Source organism: Astyanax mexicanus, chromosome 8, assembly GCF_023375975.1.
Source record: "Astyanax mexicanus isolate ESR-SI-001 chromosome 8, AstMex3_surface, whole genome shotgun sequence".
Classification (NCBI taxonomy): domain Eukaryota; kingdom Metazoa; phylum Chordata; class Actinopteri; order Characiformes; family Acestrorhamphidae; genus Astyanax; species Astyanax mexicanus.
Window position 1 is genome coordinate 28942616 of NC_064415.1, and position 23597 is coordinate 28966212.

A 23597-nucleotide genomic window follows, 5' to 3' on the forward strand; every position below is an offset into this window, starting at 1 on the left:
AAAACCACACAACACAATTCTCCCCACACACCAAATTAACATAAAACCATACTAAATAACTCCAGGCACATGTATGTATGGGTATGAGCATTTATGTGTGTGTAGATAGGAGTATCTGTGTACAGATGTGCAAATGCGCTTTGATGTGTATGTGTATATGTATATATATGTATATATGCACTGGACAGTAATATACTATATAGAAAGTACTAGACAGATGTTAGTATAAGTAATTATTATTACTATTTTTTTTTTTATCTCTCCGAACTGTAGAGAACAGGCCAAGACGTTTTTTTTTTTATGTTCATCTGTTCTAATCTGTATTACAGTGATCTTGTACTATTAACAGTATATGCCATTTATGCAATAAAAGTACCTCTGTTCAAAAAATAATAATAAATAACTCCAGGCAAATAAAAAAAAATATTTAGGAATCTTCCCTGTGAGCTCCAAAGCCCTCCCACACTCTTTGGCACCACAGTAATTCACCTGATACTACTAATGGTGGTGTTATTTTCTGTCATCCTGCTTAGTATGACAGTATGTGATTTTAAACACATTCCGTACTTGTTTCACCATCACTGGTAGACTATTATTAAGGTCTATTTGTTCTTACATAAAGATCTGATGCTGGCATCAGACATCAGCCAGTGTATTTTAGATATTAAATCTTTTATTTGTAATTTTAATCCTACTAATCTAAGTTTCACTAGTAAACAAATGTTTGCAGTAAGAGAAAAGCTTATGCAAATTTCTCATCAGTCTAATACCTTAGACAGGACACTGTGTTCCATTCAGTTGCTGTGCAGGAGACCAGATCTTCACTTACCCTTCGAGTTTCTGCCAATCAGAGAACTGACAGGGATGAAAATACCTATAATTGCATGTACTCTAACAAAAGCTAAAGAGAGAATGAAAGAAAGACATTTTGATTTGATGATAAAATGCTGAACCTTGTATTTAAACATTAACTAAATGAAATACCGCAGTAAAACCAGCAATTTATATTTGTAAACAGTGATACTTGAGAAAAAAGCCTCAAGCTAATATCAGTAGAAAGCCTCCTGACAACACACTAGTCATTAAAGCGCAGAGGAACAGAACTTGACAGAATAATCCTTGAAGGAAGGAAAAGCGACACATCTCTGTTCTCCATAAGCTCTACACACAACAATTCGATTTATTAGACTGAATATTAAGTATACATAGTACTGTTTGCAAACAGTGGAAGAAGACCAATTTACCTAAGGAGGATTTACAATCAACAATGTAAAATCAATCAACAGTTAACCTTATCTCTATGCTTTAGATATGTGCCAGAAAACCAGAGTCCTCAAAAAACAAAAACAAAAAACTCACCCAGATAGGGACTTGAACACAAGACGCCAGCACTGAGCCTGTTATTGAGATCAAATTACATCCTATTCTTAATCTCTAGGGTTTATTATGATGTCGATCCACTCTTTTCAAATCATAAAAGGCTTTCCACAAGGTTTAGGGGTGAGTTTAAAAACACTCAAAACAATTTATGAGTTTGAGATCAGGACTCTGAGCTGGACAGTCAAGTTCTTTCACACTGAACTCATGGCTCATCCATGTCTTTATATACCTTGCTTTTTGTGCAGTCATGAAAAATCTACAGTGTATTGTTAGGCTGAAGCATTCCTTTTCCTAGAACTCCTGTAAAACAATCCAGCATTGTCATCCCCCCTTAACCAAACTTTACAGTTACCACAACACAGTCAGACAAGTACTTTAGTGTTATTAGGTAATACATTGTACATGCTTTCCATCTTTTGGTAAAAGAGTTGTTTATAAAACATTAAAGTGGCAACATAAACTGTTAGGAAGGCCAGCCAGGCAGCCAATCAGAGACGTAATTAAGGGAATGAGCACCAGGTGTGTTCAATCTAATGGGGGAGGGGCTTCTAATTGGCTGCTACTTAGAGTTCAGCACACACTGTTTCAGTTAGGTTAAATCTTCCTCTTGTATGGGTTAGTTTTGGAGCTACCTTGGCTAATAAAGAAAAAACCAGTTGTCTTCATCTTGCTTGGAGTATATTCTCTGCTGCGAACACTACCACACCTAACCAGCACTCACTCCACTCCTAAAGTCATTAACAAAGTGGTCCTTCGAGCCGGATAGAGTGTTTACAGCAGGCAGGATGACGGAGTACCAGTCACCAGAGGCAAGACCACGCAGAGTTTCTCGTCAGCCAGCGTATTTAGCCGACTATGAGGTAGGACAGCCACTGAAAGCATCAATGTCTCATGCTCACATAGCTCAACATATACAAGAGCCAGAAGGACAGTCAGATGGGATGGAAGAATATATGTCAGCTGCAGGCACATATACTTTACCTACAATGAGTCAGACTTCCCATAGTGATGAGGAAATTGAATTCGGAATTGAATCTGAGGGCAGAAGACAAATAGAGAACCATGGTGGCTATAGCAGAGCCTTGGAAGAAGTTAAGCATACTCTTGATCCAGTAGATGGCGCCAGTGACCTGCTTAGATACCAGTTAGCTGTGCATGACCTTAAGCAAGAGAATAGACAGCTCTGGCAAACTCAAAGGGCTATGACACAGGAGCTCAGAAGACTGAGAGAGGCTCAAAACCACTTACAAACACTGCTGATGCAGAAACCTTCCACACCAAAGTTACCTTCTCCTGCTGCAGTGTATCCAGTCCCTAGTCCTAGAACCATCTATCAAAGGTCGGTGGTAACTGCTCTAAAGCCAGCTCCTCAGCCTAAACCCTTACCTTCACCCAGGAAGTTTACACCAGTCATCACTGGTCAGCCAGCTGGATCTCCACAGTTGCAGATCCCTTCTAAGACTAGCCCTTCCCATGATGACACGGCACTTAGCAAACCTTTACCTCAAGTCCCTCTGACCACTACTCCTTTAGCTGCTTCTGTTCACACACCTGCCTTTAATCCTCAGCCTCACCTTACCCTGCCGGCCCAGATGGGCCAGCAGATCAGCGTTGCTAGGCAGGAGTTCTCCTATAGAGGTCCGCAGCCTACCATTCCAAACTTTTCAAATCGAGATCCAAGTGAGTTTGCTCGCCTTAGGCTTGCTCTGATTAACTTACTGCCAGAGGATAGTTCAGAGCTCTTCAAGTATCAAGTGCTACTGGATCATTTAAAGCTAGAAGAAGCTTACCTGATAGCTGATTCTTACTTGAACTCACCATCCCCATACTCTGACACGATGGCTGCCTTGACAGAGCGGTTTGGTAAACCTCATCAGCTGGCTCTTAACAAGATAGCTCTAGTCATGGATTCACCAGACCTCCGGCCAGGAGATACGGAAGGATTTGAACGATTCGCTCTGCAGATCCAAGCATTGGTAGGCCTTCTGAAAACCCTAGGTCCTGAAGGAGAAGTAGAATTGCAGTGCGGCTCACATGTGGCTAGGCTGCTTACCAAACTACCCCCTGACTTGCGAGCTTCTTTCCGGAGGCATATGTACAATGGAGAGAATACTGTCCACACACTACTGCATTTAGCTGAGTGGCTCAAGTTCGAAGCTTGGTGTCAGGACCATGAAGGTCAGTCCAAAGCCAAAAATCCTAAAGTCATGAGCTCAGGCTTCGATGGACGTAAAGAGTTTCGACATAGAAGCAGGCCAGCTACTGTATTCCATGGAATAGATGAGCCTCCCAGTATAGCAGCACCTTCTCCAACACTACCACCAAAGCAACCTATGATGAAAGCTAGCACTAGTAAAGTGTTCTGCCCGTACTGTAATAGCATTCAGCACTATTTGAGTCAGTGTCCAGCTTTCCAGTCACTTAGTAAAGAGCAGATCACACACTGGATTAAGAAAAATAACCGATGTTGGAGATGTGGAAGGGCTCACCTGGCATCACAGTGCACACTTCGGAAACCTTGTAACCTATGCAACCGTATGCACCTTCAAGCTCTTCACAGTGTAAATGAGCGCCTACCCCAGACATCTCAACGTGCAAGCTCTACAAGTGAGACACTATATCTTGATAGGCCTGAAGGAAACAAGAGAGTCCTCCTGAAGATCATTCGAGTGCTTCTACATCATAAAGGTCAAAGCCTGGAAACCTACGCAATACTTGACGATGGCTCAGAGAGAACTATTCTGCTATCCTTAGCCACCCAACAGTTAAAGTTGAAGGGCCCAGCCGAGACACTGGCACTCAGAACCGTACGGCAGGATGTGAGTACAATTTCAGGGAACTCAGTCTCATTCAGAATCTCTTCTGCTACTTATCCTCGTAAGACTTACCTGATCCGTCAAGCATTCACCTCAAAGCAGCTGAGTCTAGCTGAGCATTCGTACCCTGTTGCTTCCCTCCAACAGAAATATCCTCATTTGGAAGGTCTTCCCCTGCAGCCTATTCATAAAGCACATCCTCTTTTACTGATTGGGGCAGACCATACCCACCTCATTACCCCTATCGAACCAGTTCGTCTAGGTCCAGATGGAGGTCCGGCAGCTATTCGAACCAGACTAGGGTGGACCCTGCAAGGTCCTGCCCAAATACTGAAAGAGCAGCTACAGCCAAGTCAGTGCCTCCACATAGCAGTCACTTCTCCAATGACCGAACTGTTCAGGAATGTTGAGAAACTGTGGCAGGCTGACGTAATTCCTTACCGCAGTGAGAAGCAGGTGACTCGGTCACGGCAAGACCAAGAGGCTCTAGACATGTTGCAAGCTAAGACTATCAGGGTTCAGGTTGATGGTGCAAGTTGCTACGCCACTCCATTGCTGCGTAAAAAGGACATGCCTTTCCTTCAAGCCCCTAAGGAAGCAGTGATGTTCAATCTCCAGGGTGTAGAGAGACGCCTGTCAAAGGACACAGATAGAGCAACAGCATACAATGAGGAGATTACGAAGCTAGAGAAAGCAGGTTACGTCCGGAGGCTGTCAGCAGAAGAAGCCACTACAGAGGGAGAATCATGGTTTGTTCCTCACCATATGGTTCAACATAATGGAAAAAAACGTGTGGTCTTCAATTGTTCATTTAAATTCAGAGGCCATAATCTCAATGACTACCTGCTGCCTGGTCCAGCTTTAGGTCCCTCACTCATAGGAGTGCTGTTGCGTTTCCGAGAGAAGCCTGTAGCAGTCAGTGGTGACATCCGAGGGATGTTTCACCAGGTACGTCTTCTACCTGAAGACAGGCCCCTGCTCCGATTTGTATGGCGCAACCTACAGAGTCACCTCCCACCTTCTGTCTATGAGTGGCAAGTTCTGCCATTCGGCACTACATGTAGTCCATGTTGTGCCATTTATGCACTTCAACACCACCTTATGGAGCACAGTGAACCAGGCAGTGACATTCGTTCCACGATGGACAAGAGCTTCTATGTGGACAATTGTTTGCGAAGCTTCCTGTCATCCCATGAAGCTAGTGAGTTTGTGGACAAACTTAGAAAGATCCTGGCTGATGGAGGCTTTGACATACGGCAGTGGGCATCTAATCTTCCCGAAGTAGTCCAGCATCTGCCAAAGGAGGCCCGCTCTGATAGTACAGAGCTATGGTTAGCAGAGGACAGGACTGAGATGCATGAATCTACCTTAGGCCTAAGGTGGCAGTGTAATACAGACAACCTTGGGTTCAAGCCCCGATCTGTTGAAAAGCGAGCACCCACCATGCGCCATATATACAAGGTACTAGCAACCCAGTATGACCCTTTGGGCTATGTTCTTCCATTCTCAACTCGAGCAAAGATCCTGGTTCAGCACCTGTGGGATAAACAAAGAGATTGGGATGATCCTATGCTCCCAGAGGATTTGCGGATGGCCTGGGAAAGATGGGAAGGTGAGCTTCCACTGCTATCACAGATTAGCCTACATCGGTGCTACATGTCTCCAGACACTGACCAGTCCTCCACTACCAGCCAAATTCATATATTCTGTGATGCTTCAGAGCAAGCATATGGGGCTGTTTCCTATTTACGCACAGAAGATACCGATGGGCATGTACAGTTGTCATTCATCATGGCTAAATCACGAGTTGCCCCCAAACGTCGCCATACAGTACCCAGACTTGAACTGTGTGCAGCACTGTGTGGAGCCCAACTAGCTAAGCTTCTGGAGAACGAGCTCACACTGAAAGTCTCCCGAGTTTCCTTGTGGTCAGATTCCACAACAGTGTTGTCCTGGATCCATTCAGAGTCTTGTCGTTTTAAAATATTTGTGGGAACCAGGATTGCAGAGATCCAGGAACTAACTAATCAGGGAGACTGGCGCTATGTCAACTCCAGCCAGAACCCTGCAGATGACTTGACTCGGGGTAGGACATTAGCAGAATTGTCTACTCCCAACAGATGGTGTCAGGGTCCACCTTTCCTGTTGCATCCAGAATCTGAGTGGCCTGTCATGCCTGTGACACTGCCAAGTGAGGACAAGGCAGAACAACGCAAAGATTATTTCTGTGGTGTCACAACGATCCTTCCTAACATTCCAGATCCTGAAATGTTTGACACTTGGAAAGAGTTGGTTGAGGCCACGGTGAAGGACCAATTAAAACCATCAGATGAAACCCGACAGTCAGTGGCAGACGACTACCAAGCTGCTGAATTCCTCATCTTCAGAAGCAATCAGCTGGAGAGTTTTCCGGATGAGTACAAGTCACTAAAGGCTGGAAAAGCTGTCTCTTCCTCCAGTCGTCTACTTACTCTATCTCCAGAGTTTGATGACTCTTGTGACCTCATAAGAGTTGGCGGTCGTTTACGCAATGCTGAAAGTAAGATGACATCCTGTGTACACCCTATAGTCATGGACTCTCATCATCCAACCACAAGACTACTGATACAAGATTATGACAGCAAACTATGTCACCCAGGTCCAGAACGAGTGTTTGCCGAGATTCGGAGGCACATCTGGATTCTTAGAGGACGCGAGGCAGTTCGCAAATATCAACGTGCCTGCCATGAATGTCGGAAGTGGAAAGCCAAACCTGTCGTCCCTAAAATGGCAGACCTACCCCCTGCTCGGCTTAGGATCCACAAGCCTGCATTCTATAGCACAGGTATGGACTGCTTTGGCCCATTCCACATTAAGATAGGAAGACGATGTGAGAAAAGATGGGCTATAATCTTTAAATGCCTCACCACACGCTGTATTCATCTCGAGCTCCTGACAAGCCTTGACAGTGACTCATTTCTCCTAGCCTTACGAAGGTTTATCGCTCGTAGAGGTTGTCCATTTGAGGTCATTTCAGACCAGGGTACAAATTTCCATGTAGGCGAACGGGAACTGAGAGAAGCACTTGCAGAGCTAAGTCCTAAGCTCCAAGAACTGCTTGCGAAGCAGAAGATATCTTTCAAGTTCAATCCACCAGGAGCACCACACTTTGGTGGAGCTTGGGAGAGAGAAATTCGAGCAGTGAAGAATGCTCTACGCACCACAGTGGGCTCTCAGTCCCTCACTGAAGAGGTACTGTACACAGTGCTTGTAGAGGTGGAAGGAATCCTAAACAGCAAGCCATTAGGATATGTATCTTCTGACATCGCTGATCTGGACCCAGTGACCCCAAACCTGCTCCTTATGGGGCGGCACGACAGTTCACTGCCACAAGTAATCTATTTCGTATAGATTATAAAATACTTCTCCTGACGTATAAATCCCTTAATGGTCTGGCCCCGCATTATCTACAGGAACTCCTTACTCCTTACAATCCGCCGCGTTCACTCCGCTCCCAAGACGCTGGCCTGTTATTAGTCCCGCGTATTAGAAAAAACTATACAGGAGGAAGAGCGTTCTTTTACAAAGCTCCCCAACTTTGGAATAGCCTCCCTATTAATATACGGGACTCAGACACACTCTCAATCTTTAAATCTAGACTCAAAACATTTCTATTTGCTCAAGCTTTTGAGTAATGTCTCATTACAATTTTCTTCCTCTTACAGCTTATCCAGCAAATATAAACCCTGTCCTAATCATCTGCTTTCTTTTTCTCTCCCCATGTCCTGAGCTGCTGCTACCAGTGCCCATCCCACTCCAGCAGAGTTTTATAAAACCATTCTAACCCCTTTTTCTTCCCTCCCCTCTCTGTTCTCTCTCTCTATCTTTCTCACATGTGCTGAGACGCCTGGCCGGCCGGTCTTCCTGGATGCGTCCGTCTGTGGTTCCAGCTTTCAGGAATCAGCCCTGTCCTTCTACTCAGAATTATCACACAGCCCTTCTAACTTCTGCTTTTTGTTTCTCTTTCTTTCCTTTCTGTTTTCTCTATCTATCTCTTTTACATGTATGGAGATGCCCTGTTCCTGATGTTCCCAGCCTGGCTCTCCACTGCCCGCTGTGTCGTTCTCCGGCTCTGCAACCCTGCACTGATTACCATTAACACACTCAGTATCTGTTTCTGTATTAGCCATAGCTCTATAGTTTGTGCCCATCACATTCTTATATTCATAAATTAGTACCTGTTATATTAGCCATAGTTCACATTAATTCTCTGTACTGTTTTTGTTCTGTTATTTGTTTGTTGTTTGTTATTTGTTTGTACTGAGCGGGTCAACCCGAGTAGGATGGGTTCCTCTGACTGAGTCTTGGTTCCTTCCAAGGTTTCTTCCTCTTAAAGGGAGTTTTTCCTTGCCACTGTGTCACCATAAAATTGGCATCTCTGTGGTGCTGCTCATAAGAGGCGTGGACCTGTTTTTCCTGTAAAGCTGCTTTGTGACAACCTTTGTTGTAAAAAGCGCTATATAAATAAAATTGAATTGAATTGAATTGAATTGAATTCCCCTGCTGAGCTCACGGGGCGGCGGAGGTGGAGACAGAGTCAGGTGCTGACCGACCACTTCTGGTCCAGTTTTGTCAAACATTACCTCCCAGGACTCCAGACACGACAGAAGTGGCAATCAGACCCAGAGAACCTGTCATCAGGGTCCGTGGTTATGATTGTAGACACACAACTACCTCGAGCACTCTGGCTGATAGGCAGAGTGATAAAGACACTACCTGGACCAGACGGAAGAGTGAGGACTGCAGAGATTCAAGTGAAGGATCGACGTTACATTCGACCTGTTGCACGTTTAGTCACTCTTCCAGAATACCACAACAATGAATGAAGAACACCTCTGGACAGATCAAATATGCATTGCATATTTGGGGGCGGCGATGTTAGGAAGGCCAGCCAGGCAGCCAATCAGAGACGTAATTAAGGGAATGAGCACCAGGTGTGTTCAATCTAATGGGGGAGGGGCTTCTAATTGGCTGCTACTTAGAGTTCAGCACACACTGTTTCAGTTAGGTTAAATCTTCCTCTTGTATGGGTTAGTTTTGGAGCTACCTTGGCTAATAAAGAAAAAACCAGTTGTCTTCATCTTGCTTGGAGTATATTCTCTGCTGCGAACACTACCACACCTAACCAGCACTCACTCCACTCCTAAAGTCATTAACATAAACACTATATACAAATTATGGCTGGGCGGTATACCGCAGGGGGAACTTGAACCAGTATGTGTTTCTCTCATACTGCCATACCACTAGAGGGCGCTGCTGAGCACCCTGCGGAACAGAACAGTCAGAAAAGACAGTCAATGGTTTAGCTCTGTCCTGCAGAGAAATCAGAAAACCTCCTTCTTCTGTTTCTCAATGTTTGAGTGTTTTCATCCCAGTAAAATAGAGCAATAACTACAGCCCTTTTAAATATATTAATACTGTAGCTTGAAGGATGATTTAAATGTATTTTTCACAGGAGAAAGAAGGGAATTGTGGCTGAGTTTAATACTGTAATGCTTCTAATGGCTTCAGGAAAAACATATAGTAAATTTATATTAAACTTGAGTCTTACATGTGCAAAAGAGCTTTTGCGAAATATCTATTTGAAAACGTAAACATATTTTATGTCCATTTATAGTGTTTATGGAACTATTCAAAATATTTTTTTATATTTTGTAAAAGAAGTTGTGTTAAAGTTGTTGGCATATCTCTTTTTAAGGTCTACTGTTTACGTTCTTCAGCTATTTTTCTCATAATGAAGTCTGATTTCTTCATATATTGTTAATTTTGTGGGACAAAGTAAACCCAATAGTAATCAAAGCCTGAATTTAAAGCCTTAGTGTTTTATATTATATGCACTGCTAACTGTACAGTAACTCACAAACCTATATTAAAGCTCAATCATGCAAAAATTATAATAAAAAAAAAATAAATAAATACTGTGATATACAGTGAAACCTTCAAAATCATGAAAAATACAGCAATATGCATTTTTGACCATACAGCCCAGCACTAATACAAATAGTACATAAGATTAGGTAAGAGTTGTACAATGCCATATACATTATGTGTATCTCCTTCAAACGCTGAGATATAAACATCCTGAGAAACAGACATGCTGCTCATAGTCAACAGACACTGTATATGTATAGCAGGCATAAACCAGCAGTCATTTAGCACTTGTCTTTCAGCTCTTGCTCTTACTCATTGTTTTCCATTACCTGTATTCTATTAAACACTCTGCCAAGGGAATATGTGAAAGCCGTTCCAAAGGAAGAAAATGTAAGAGGACGAGAGGACGCTTCACTTTTTGAAACCCTTCTGAGCTCCTTTATGATAGCTCGTAATGCAGCCGTGCTTGCCACTTACATTTTGTTCTCTCAGTCACTTCAGGTACAGATCAAACTTACAGGCTGCAAAGAGCAGCTCAGAGAGAAAACTGAGAAAACAGGTCAATGCTGTAGGGGCTTTAGTGGCTGTAAGCTCTCAGATATTCTTATTATTCTAGTTGTCCAAATATATATATTTTTTCTTCAAGATTAATGTGGATATCTCTCAGATGTCTCATTTCAGCAGAAACGTAGACAAACCAGGCTTGTAATATTGCGATTCATCATTTTAATTTGCTAACTCAAGAGCACAACATAATGCTGCAGTGGTGATTTTCTGCACATGTTTCAACACTCTGCCCTCCAAAATAAAATATGAAAGAAGGAAAAAAAAAAAACGGATCTCCAAGCATAACTGCCCTTATTTACACCAGGGAGGGGAAAGGGTCCCTTTGGGCATCTGTTGCACAACTCTTTTGCGTGTACATATTGACATTGCGAGGCACAAGTAATTTCTTCTTTGATGTTGTATAGTTGTTTGCAAATGAGGCAAGTGTGAAGTTTCTCTGTGCTATTTACTCTGCAGCACTGTGTCTTCTATAAATAAGAGCCTTCATGTCTACAGGCTTGGCAGACAGTTCTCTTTCCAGCTCCCACAGCTCAGCACTCCTTAAAGTTGCTCAGTGTCCTCATCCAACCGTGCCACCGACTTTTCTCCTCTAAACAATTCTAATAGTTCTAACTCATAAGAAGTTAAATATGACAAATTGCTTCTTTCCATTTTTTACAGCTTCAACACAACAAAAACGGGAAAAAGAAAAGGGCCCAAAAGTAAACTTTGGGCAGCCTGCATGGTCAGCACTTACTGTTCACTCCCTCTGGCAACTATCGCAGCTTGTAAACACTTTCTGTAACCAGCTAAGAGACCTTCATTTCCTGTCTGAGGTTTTTCACTCATTCTTCCCTGAATTGAGTTATACTTGTAGTGGGGCTTAAAAGTTTGTGAACCCTTTAGAATGTTCTATATTTCTGCACAAAATTTACCTAAAACAACATCAGATTTTCAGACAATTCCTACAAGTAGAAAAAGTCACCTATTAACATACACGTTATAGGTTTAGATGATACAAAACCCTTATTTTCTGCAGCAAAATAAGTTATATACATTCTGAAAATTTGAGGGCTTTGAAATATCTTACAGAACACTTATAGAAGCTGCCTGTCCACTCTCTACTCCTCTTAACAATTCAGTAACAGATCAGTAACAGGAACAATCTAGACAACCATAATGAAACAACAGGTTTGGTTACAATTGTTGCCACCAACATGCCATTTACACACTCTACAGCCACAAGGATAAAGTTGAGGAATTATTAGACACCTTGAAGATCTTGTACACCTTTGTGTACCAGAAATCTTTGCCATCTCTTTATGAAAACATGTTTCCCTGGCCTTTTGTTGTGGATGTTTGATGCAGTGTGATGCGTGTAACCACGGTTTAAACAGAATAAAGATCTCTGTTTTGTCAATATTTGTTAGAAATAGAGTCTGTATATATGCTCACTGAAAATGTGAAATGTTTATACACCCAACCAACCATGTACCATATGTGTCAAGGGCGTTACCATGCACAGTGGAAAGTACAGTAGGTAATGATGGTGACTGGTGTGTCCGGCTAGAATCGTCCATATGACCGGACAAGCAATTCTGGCAGAAATCTCATCCATATTTAATACAGGAGGACCCAAACACATGTCCTGCAGCTCAGTGCAGTGTTCTGAAGCTCCCTTAACAAATGTGGATCCAAATTTTAGGATTCATAGACAATACTTTCTATTACAATTCCAGTTATGATTTTCAGTAATGTTCTTTATCATACATGAAAGCTTTTTATATAATGCTTGAAAATAAATCCTGAAGATTCACGGGTGTAATATCAGGCAGAAAATTGACAAGAATTCTGTCCTATTCATAGAAAAGATTCATAGATTCATAGATTTATAGACAAGAAGTCATAAAATAAATGAAACAGCTAAACTGATCATATTATGAGCAAACAAATGTAGTAGTTTAATATCTATAGGTCATGTTGACATATTAACCATAATGGCCTTAGCTTGAATTACACAAATTCTGAATCCTGTCAAATTGAAGCCATACATTTCCCGGAAGCCATACAGAATGTACTGTGCCAGAAGAAGCTCAAAGTTAAATCCAAACCAAAGTTCTACCTCAGACGAAGTGAGCAGAGAGCTGTCAGCTAGACTCAGTGTCAACAACTGCCGCTGTGGGGAGAGGAAAGAGTCACAGTGTATTCTCTCTCTCTCTCTTTCTCTTTCTCTCTCTCGCGCTGTTCTTTTCTCTCTCTCTCTCTCTCTCTCTCTCTCAGGTGACAGCTCGCCAGATGTGCGTGGGCAGTGTAAAGTCTTTGGCTGACCAGAGCCCACGGCAGTGCACTGTTACAGCACACACAGTGGTACCATACAGACCGGCGAGGAGGGAGAAAACAAAGCGGGGGGCTCACGTCTGGCACCTTGATGTGCTTATCCGTCTCTGTCGTGCTGCAGTGTGTGCACCCGAGATATGGCATCACTGTCAAAGCAAAGCATGCTGGGAGAACGGAGCTGTGGAGGTATCGTTCAGTTCCACAGGTACAGTTATTATGGTTTGGGGGTGAAACACAGATTCTGAAAGACTGATGTTTGGTTCTTCAGTAGCATCGATCCAAAGAGCGTCTGTGACCCTGTGTTTTTATTTCTCAGAGTGCAGATCATACAGGGTGTTCTCGCCTTCTTTACTTTATGTAGAGAGAGAAGAAATGTTGATGACGAAAGAAAAAAGAACAGAGGAATGTTGACAGAAAACGTCTGCTGTGACACATAGAACAGAGAGAGAGAGAAGAGAAACACAGTGATGATGCGAGAAAGTATAGATAATGTTAAAAAGTGACAGAATCTGGTAGAGAGAGAGAGAGAGAGAAAATGTGAAAAAGCAGAGATTGTGACAGAGAGAATGTAAGAGAGGAGAGGGAAAAAAGGGAGAGAGAGAGAGAGAGAGCAGAGATTGTGAAGACAGAGAGAATGTAAGAAAGCAGAGGGAAAGAAGGGAGAGAGAGAGGGAGAATGTAAAAACAGAAAAGAACATGAGAAAGCAGAGAGCATAAAAAAGCAGAAAGAGAGAAGAGATAATGTGAGAAAGCAGAAAATGAAGAGAGATAATGTGAGAAAGAGACTAAGAAAGATGGAATGTAAAAGGCAAAAAGAGAAAGTGAAAAAAGGGAAGGTGAAAAGGAATGTGAGAAAGCAAAGAGAGAATGTGAGAAAGCAAGACTGTGAGGTAGCAGAAATACAATGTGCGAATGCAGACATATAATGTGAAAAAAAAGTTGAGAGAAGAGAAATAATTAGAGAAAGGAGAGAGAAAGGAAGGAGAGAAGAAAGAGAGTATGTAAAAAAATAATTTGGGAAAACAGAGAGACAATTCTGACAAAGACAACGTGCGAATGCAGAGAGAGAGAGAGAGAGAGAGAGAGAGAGACAGAAAGTGACCTCCATTTTTAGCAAAACTTTCAAATATCCCAACCTTCTCCAACAGCCGTAAACAGTTAGCAGTTAGGGATGGTCAGGGCAGGGAAACGTCCAGGGTAGCATTGCCAATGACCTCATAGTGACCAAGTTCATTTCGTCACCTCATAAACATACACCCTTTCAAACACACACCCCCAACCATCACTGAGCCAATCATGATCTCAGTGTCTCCACTGCATTATAACTTACACTCCCCCATGTTTCAGGACCCTATTCACACTATAAATCACACTGCTGCTGTTAAACTGCATCAACAAATCCAGAACTGCATCCTTGGATGACATAGCATCACCCCAGCCTGTCACACACTCACACACACACACACACAGACACACACACTGCACTGTAAACACGTGGGATGCCTTCTGATAAACACTAGGATGAAGTGTTTCTCACTGTTGCTCCATGCACTGATGCAACACAGACCTCAGGACAGTGTACAGTTTCCGTCGTAGGCAGGACCAGGATCATTTGTCTCCTCCGCACCGCCTCCCGCTGGTCCAGATTCATCCATGGCCGCTCATTTCTCCTCCTGTCACTGTTCGGGCAGGGGGAACCGTGTCTGGACTTTATCAGAGCAGGTGGCTAAACACATCAAGTCATTCAGCTCAGGTCACACACTCTTTCCCAGCTGAGGTCACCTATGCTGTTGTTATTGTGGCACAGGGAACGGTTTTGCAGCTGCATTAAAGGAGCCAAAGAAAGGGGCTCACTATTATCTTAGAATCACTGGTCTGTTTAGCAGGTCATGCTGCTTGCCATCAGCAGCCAGAGTCTGAGAGAGTACAATTGGCCATGCTCTGTAGTGCTCTTAATAGTAATAGGAGGACATCAGACGAACAGGAATTGGGTACTTGGCCTTCAATGTTGGGGAGAAAATGGGACAAAATTAGAAATAAATATAAAAAAAGTTATTTAGATTTTTATATTTAAATATTATCTGAATAAATTTGACTTTAATTATGGAAAATGTAGATTACAACCCAGTTATTTTGCTTTAGAATTGAACACTGATTTCCCTTCAGTCAGTCTTGTGACAAATAAAAAGCTGTGCCCCGATTGGCTGGTTTATGGTATAACAAAAACTCACAGGATCCTTGTAGCATAGCATAAAATATGTTTATTGTTTTCAACACTTTTGAACACTCACTTGTTCAGGTTTCCTCTTTTTACTTTCCATTGTTTTATTTATTTATTGATGGATTGTTTTGTGTGTAGATGTTAGAGAGAAGAGACAAACCTTTACTTTTAGCCTAGCATAGATAAACGTTATTGTCATGAGGCCTGGTTCACATAGCATTCTTGTTTTGCTTCTCTCAGAAAGCTGACTTATAACCTACTGTATGTGGACAGGATTAGTTTTACATGGGGAGGTAGAGTTATTTTACTTTAGACCCCAAAGAAAAATGTATGAACAATTTGCAACCTATAAAAATTCCTAGCATATATGACTGCAATGGGAGTGGTTACTTGATTTACACAATGCTCTCACCTCTCAAAACATGATAATAGTCAACTAATGAAAAATATCCAGGCAGTAGCATATTGTGACCAGTTATTTTAATAGTAGAGGATATGCATTAGAGGATGATGACCAATCTTTTAACTCAATTATAATAACAATAATGCATTTTGTTAAAAAAATTGCAGCTACATGGTCGTAACACATATAGAATATAGGCTATGTTAAACAGTGACTTACTTGAAGCTGCTTGGAACATTAATACCAGAGTTGGTTTTGGAAAATTGGAATCTTTTTGAGGAAGTGCAGAAGTATGCAGTCTGTAAAAATGACTGACACATATAAGGGCATATTTCTGTGTGTTTTCAGGTAGACCAACAGTACAATCAACCACAGCATATGTAAAACCTCCTGTACTTGAGTTAAGGCAAAGTTTGAGCTAGGTAAACACAGTTTCTGAAGTTTATCATGTTTAAAGCATCAGGGGGATTTGACTGATCCATGCATTTGGATAAGACTCAAATCACTGATAAGCTGTGGTAATAATTACATAAGCCCTTCTCCTGATGTAAATCTACTACTATCAGAAAAGTGTTAAAGTGTTAAAAATCACAATGCATATTCATCATGTCACAGCTATTGAGCTTGAAAAGGGCTTTCACTTCTTCTCAGAATAATATGTATCATTTTATTTCAATTGTCCATTACAGATGCCTCATAAATTCTCAAATAACATTCATGTAACATTCAAATGCATGTTTGGTAAATGGAACTGGACCCTAATGTAAATATGAATAATTCTCCATAGAACATAACCCTAACCAAACCATACATCTAAACCTAAACCTAGCCATAAAATGTTTGAGTATATAGTTACAATACATTTAATGGAGAATCATTTACTTTCACCTTAATAATTCAGTCACATTTAATAGACATTCAGAATGAATTAGTACAGTTGAATGTTAGTTGAGCACCAATGTGGCATCAATAATGGACCATCCAAATAGTGTAACTCAATAATGTAATATAATATAAGTAGAAAGTACTATGACTATATGACTATTTTTGTTAATGATAATTTAAAAGAGAAAAACTAATGAGAAAATATTGAAACATATGCCCCACTTTATGGTTGTGCTGTAAGTTGCACTAGCGCTGTGCAATATGACAATAAATATCGTGGGGACAATAGAAAAGTGTCTATTGTGCTACTTACCTTCTATCGTCCCTATCGTTTCTACAGTAATTTCATCAATTATTCATGCAAATATATAAAATAGGCTACGATTAAATGTATTGGCGTGGTCACTTTGCATAAACTCTGTTTATATAAGTGAAATGCTTCATAATGTGGTTTTGCGACATGACGCTGCTTTACGTTATTAAACTCATGAGAGCTGAACAATGGAGTTGCACTGTTATTTTGAAAAAAAAAATTGCTACTGCATCTACCTCATCTGTTTTCATTTGATACATATATATTGCTGCACTAAAAGGTAGTAATTCTCATTTGTGAAAGTTTGGTTTAATGTCACTTTGAAATAAAGTTGGAAAGAAGTAAGCAATGATATTATTTTGTCATATTTTTCAAAGAATAACTAAAAACTAATACTAAAAATATCATGATGTATATCATTATCATGATATAAAAAAAATGTCGTGATATATGATTTTTCCCATATCGCCCAGCACTAAGTTGCACCAGTAAAAGAAATGGAAATAAATTACTTATTGTGTAATGAAGGAACAAAAGGGTAAAATTATTTGTGTAATGAAACCAATTACATCTACTTCATGCCCACACTGAGCACGCATACATCACTCTATTTGAGGAAGACCTGGACACCTCAATTAGTCAGATGAGCTTCTCATTGAAATCTAGTCCCATTAATGAAACGTGACCCAGTACGTTCACCTCATTAAGACACAGTCTGGTCACACACTGTACCCATATTAAATGCTCATACAGCATCAAAGGAATGTATAATGTTGTTCCAAACCACCTTACGCCACAGGGCTGCATGTCTCATCCTCAGGTTTCCACAGGATGTTCCTCAAACTCACAATCCAGAGTCCTTTTAAAACAGCAAGCTGCTTTTTTCACTTATCCATCAATATGTCATTAAATGATCCATTAAATCCATAAAGGTCTACTATAGATTAGGAGACAGTTTAACAGCAGGGCCAATGTGATCTCAAAAAAATAATCCAACTGGAATTCCAGAAAATGAACACAGCCTAGCAGTGCTGACTAATTAAATACTAATTAACATAGACTTCATACCCTGTGCATAATAAGTGCATAAGTAGGTCATACTGCAAGAACAACCCTGAAGAAGGATTTGCAGTCAGATGAAAACAATACTAAACCGCTAATTACCAATCTTATGGCTCATTTATGCTCAATGTTTAATCCAGATATGGATGGAGGTTCTGTCTGTACTGTAGGTTCATTTTGCCAGTATTTGTGCACATTCTCTAAAAGATAAAGGATATGGACTTAATGGTGCATTATCTCTGGTAATTGTATGGGAAGTGTAGCCAACAATTCAAGCCAAGTGCAACAACAGGCTTAAAAACACAATGAGAAAAACTTCGGCTGAACATTTTACACTGTTCATGGTAGTTTAAACTGCTGCCTCTATTCTCTTTTTTTGCAATAAATACATTATATAATAACTTCCTCCACTGTTGCCATGTTGTTGTAATGTTTTGATTCTGAACTGGCCCCTAGCGGATGTATTGCTTTTTCATCCATGCCAACAAAAAGGAAGTTTAGGAGCTTTAAGCAGCAGGCTGTTAACGCAGCAGTCCTTAGAGGTGACATATTATGCAAAACTAATTTTTGTACTTGGGTCTTGACTATCCCTAAAAACATTCATTTTTTTTGTTTAAAAGATTTTGTTAAATGGGAATCTTAGGCAGTACACAGCAGGATTAACCAGAAGACTTTGTCTGATGAAGGGATCTTTACCTACTTTCTCTTGCAAGTCGCAGTTAAGCATGAACTAGCTTGTTTATGTGTTGCCATTTAGCTGGAGCAAACACTAACACTTAGCATAAACATGGTGTGGCCAGCAACAGCTTATTTACATAAAAGTGACAGATCCCTTAAATGTCTCATTTTGAAAGGGACTGAAATGGGAAAGAATAGAGCTGGTGAGATCTCATTATTCGAGTGATTTTGTGCAAAGAACTTGATAAACATGTTTTGTATAACCCATAGACCTATTCTAACTTGTTTAAAAAGCTTTAATGTGTCGCCTTTAAGATTTTTGTTCTTTTAAATTTAAATTACCAGTGTTTCTAAACGGCATGAGGGCAAATAAGGGCAGACATGCAATTCAACATTTCTCAATCCACAATATCATATATATACAGGGGTTTGAAAATAAAACTGAAGCACCTGGTTTTAGACCACAATAATTTATTGTGGCGACGGACAGTTCTGGTGGAAACAGGAGAGTTGAGGTGCACATTGAATTCTGCTATGATTTAGGCAGCCATGGTTTTATGTGTTTTTGGATACAATCCGAATATCCCTTTCAGACAGCTTCCTCTTTCATCCACAGTTGATCCTGTCAGATGTGGTTGGTCCTTTTTGGTGTGTGCTGACATTACCCTGGATAGCGTGGCTCTTGATACATTACAAAGACTTGCTGTCTTGGTCACAGTCACCACTTTGACTTTGACTTTGACTTTGAGATGCGCCAGCAAGACGTGCACCAACAATTTGTCCTCTTTTGAACTCTGGTATGTCACACATAATGTTGTGTGCATTGCAATATTTTGAGTAAAACTGTGCTGCTCTTACCCTGCTAATTGAACCTTCACACTCTGCTCTTACTGGTGCAATGTGCAATAAATGAAGATTGGTCACCAGGCTGCTCCAATTTATCCATGAAACCTCCCACACTAAAATGACAGGTGTTTCAGTTTCATTGTCCAACCCTTGTACATATTATATTATAAAATACATTAGCACCAGAAGTAGACAGCCCAGTGGGTGGTAATGATTGCGACTGTCCATGCTAACAGACAATCAGGAATCACATCGTCATTAAATGCAGAAGGACACACAGACACATCCCCCAGGTCCGCTCAGCGTTTCTTATCCTCTGAGGGAAACAACCGGCAAAAATCACTGGACGCAATACAAGTTCCTGTCCCATTACATTCAGCATGTCAGTGTAATTAATGTAAACAATGCATACGTAACTGCATAAGCAAGCAGTTCTCTTGCTGTTTCCCAGTGGTCCTGGAGTGCTACTGTCAGCAGATTAGCAGAAGCCTTTGTTGAGTGAAGTAAATGAAACAGATACAGTGGGTATCCTCGTCACCTGCAATGAGACCACCAAGCAGTGACCCCAGCTGACCCCATAGAGTTCACACAAACATCCTGTCCAATGACATTTGAGCAGAGGGACAATAAACTACAAACAGGCATGCCCCCCACACTGCACACAAATTATTTATGCCTTTAACATTTACCGATGTTCCCAAACAAACACACATACACACACACACACACACACACACACACACACACACTCTCAGAAAGAGCCCTTTTCATGTTCCAGTGGGGGCATCTTCTTATAAAACGCAGGGGAAGCATTTCATTACTTGATCTTTCACAGTTTTGGGTGTTTATTGTTCTGTTGTCACGAAACAGGAATATGTTTGCTGAGAGAAAATCCATTTGTTTTGCAAATAGGAGCAGATAAATAAAAGGCCAGTGATTATTTACACATAGCAATGAGCCAAAAATAGTTCAGTATTCTCTGAAATTAAAAACCCATGATTTCAAATTGCACAAGAAAAAAAAAAAAAAAAAAAAAAAAAACTTTTTACAGACAGTCACATTAATCACAGTCAGTGCTTGAACTTCTTTAGAGGACGTGTGGAAGGCCGCAGGTCATCCACCCCGTGAGCAAAGAGGCAGTCTTCAGTGGACAGTGGGCATCCGTTGGGGTGGTGGGTGTGGAACCAACACTCTCTAGTTTTCAGCGCTCCTGAGATTTGCGATTTGTTCTTTAAGTTTACACGAGTTCTCTGACCTGCAGCACTGGTACGCCAGTCCCGAATGTGCACTCTTCCACCCTCCACTGTAGAGAAAAGGGAACAAAAACATACAGTGGTCTGTTATAACTAAGAGTGCATGATTATCCCTGTCACAATAACCATCTTTCTGTTGTCAAAACAAAAATGGAGATATAATAGCTTATAGTTATACAAAACCCCGGGTCAAACAAGTTGGGATGCTGTGTAAAATGTAAATAATCTGAGCTAGAATCCAGTGATTTGCATATTCACAATGGGATATAGAACAAACTTTAGATGTTGAAGGGCAATTTGACATTTTACCCTTTCATTAAATACATGTCATTGAAACCTTGAGTGCACTAACATATCTAAAAAAACAAAAGGCTGGGAAAAGTAAGTAGTACTATTAAACAAACAGCTGCAGCAGTTTTATGTTTTTTTTAATAAGGGTGTATGAGATTTGCAAATCACTGCATTTTGATTTTATTTACATGTCAGGTGCATCTAAAAAAATAGAATATTATTGAAAAGTTACTTTAAGTTCCGTCAGCATTTCCTGGCAAGACTTGGCACACTGCCACACTGCCAAACATACCAGTTGGTCTTATATCATATTCTAATTTTCGGAGACAACGATTTTTGGGTTTTTATTGGCTGTAAGCCATAATCATTAACATAAAAGAAATAAGAGCTTAAAATAGATCACTCTATGTGTAATACATCTATATATCAATTATATAATATATCAATTTCACATTTTGAACTTCAACGAAAAGTGTTCCAACTTATTTGGAATTGGGGTTGTAATAAAAAAAAATTGCCAATTGCCCACCTTACTTATAACCTAATCAAAAACTTAACTATATAAAATAGTAACACTGGAAAATAATATACAAGTGTCTATAAATAAGTCAGGCTTGCCTTAGAGACACAGATTTCTCAAGAGAGAGAATAAGCCTCTGTAAGTATAACCTTTTGTTAGGCATTCAGTTTTGCAATAAATTTCATTTTTCTGGCATTTTCATTACGCTACAGCTGAGCAGCTGAATTCCATTTTTATCATCTCCCAGACATGCCTACACTTCACAGCAATGCAGATTTATAATAGGCCTCACAAATGTCATATTTGAGAGCAGATGTTTATTGGCATGGCTTTTTAACCATATTTGTGTTTGTGGTAATTATCTGATTAGAATGATGCATCTTTTCTTGATTATGACTAAAGACCTTATGCTGTAATACTGGAACCATTTTTTTTTTTATTAAAAAAAAACAAAAACAAACAAAAACTAAAACTCTCACACACAAAATTGTGTCTAATGTAATAAAAGACTGGGTCTCATCTTCACCCCTGCCAGCATACCAGCATACCATGACTTAATGCACTGTTTTAAAAACAGAACAAAGGGCACGTCTGTCAAGCATCAATCATGGCTGGATAACGAAGTGCATTTGGGAATGCTGGCACACACCTCTGAACACCTGGTGGCTGTTTTTAAGCAGAGTCTGCAGACCTCCACACTCCTTCTTCAGTGTCTGCAAGGTGGAATGATCCAGGAGCTCGGCTACCTCACGGATAGAGAGAGAGCCTGAGGAGGAAGAGAGCAAGAGAGCGAGAGAGAGAGAGAGATGTATAGAGGAAGAGAAAGTTCAGTGAAAAGGCAATTCCTAAATTACTATATGTATATAAAAAAACAACCCAAACAAAAAAGGAACAAATACATTTCTAAGGAGTGTAAGAAAATATTGATATATTTTGCAATACTATAGTTATTCTCAAAAGCACAGTATTGATTTTTAATTATGACTTGTACGTAAATATTGGTGTTGTAAAGATTAGGATTGTGCTCTGTAGTTAGATCCCACTGATTTTATATATCATCATAAGTGTGTTCTTTATTGTGGTGTGAAAAAGTAGTCTGAGTACATATAAAAATCACTTAAATGATCATTTTATTTATCAAAGAAAAAAAACTATCCAAACCAATCAAGCACTGTGTGGAAAAGCGTTTGCCCCCTAAACCTTAAAATTTGATTGTGCCAGCCTTGGCGGCAATAACTACAATCAAGCTTTTCCAATGAGTCTTTCACATCTCTATGGAGGAATTTTGGACCACTTAATTCAGTCACATTGGACGTTTTTTAAGCACAAATGTCCTGTTAAAGAGTATGCCACAGCATCTCAATCAGCAAGGCCACTTTATTTATTTATTTATTTATTTTTAAAGCCATTCAGAGGTGTACTTGTTTGTGTGCTTTGGATCATTGTCCTGCTGCAGAACCCAAGTACGCCTGAGCTTGAGGTCACAAATGTGGTCACAAAAGATGACCGGACATTCTTCTTCAGGATTGTCTGGTAAACAGCAAAATTCCTGTTTCCATTTATTACACCAAGTTGTCCAGGCCCTGAAGCAGACCATCACACTACCACCACCATGTTTTATGTTCAGTATGATGTTCTTTTTCTGAAATTGTGTGTTAATTCTATATCAGATGTAAAGGGACACACCCCTTCCAGAAAGTTCCAATTTTATCACATCAGATCAAAGAATATTTACATATTTACTTAAAGTCCTAGGCATCATCAAGATGTTTGTTGGTAAATGCGAGATGGGCTGTTGTGTTCTTTTTGGTCAGCAGTGTTTTTGCCTTGGAACTCTCCTATAGAGACCATTTTCAACCAGTCTCTTTCTTATTATTAAATCATTAACACTGACCTAAACTGAGGCAAGTGAGACCTGAAGTGCTTTAAATGTTGTTCTGGGTTCTTTTGTGACCTCCTGGATGAGTTGTCCATGCCCTTTTGAAATAATTTTAGTTGGCCGGCCACTCCTGGGAAGGTTCACCAGTATTCTATGTTTTCTCCATTTTCAAATAAAAGCTCTTACATGTGCTCCCAAAGCCTTAGAAATAGCTTTGTAACCTTTTCCACATGGCCGTAATTTGTTTTTCAGATTTT

The 23597-nt window shown here is 40.5% G+C and overlaps 2 protein-coding genes across 7 annotated transcripts in view; one reads left to right on the plus strand and one right to left on the minus strand.

The window, feature by feature from the left end:
- Nucleotides 1-23597, plus strand: part of rpl34 (ribosomal protein L34) — a 220970-nt gene that overhangs the window by 165761 nt on the left and 31612 nt on the right. The gene's annotated exons all lie outside the window — the stretch shown is intronic.
- Nucleotides 20219-23597, minus strand: part of trmt44 (tRNA methyltransferase 44 homolog) — a 28854-nt gene continuing 25475 nt past the window's right edge. Inside the window, exons 10-11 of the mRNA XM_007255050.4 lie at nucleotides 22111-22227; nucleotides 20219-20700 (exon numbers count right to left, since the gene is read on the minus strand). Coding sequence (XP_007255112.3) covers nucleotides 20468-20700; nucleotides 22111-22227 — 350 coding nt within the window. The 3' untranslated portion in view covers nucleotides 20219-20467. The remainder of the gene's footprint in view (nucleotides 20701-22110; nucleotides 22228-23597) is intronic.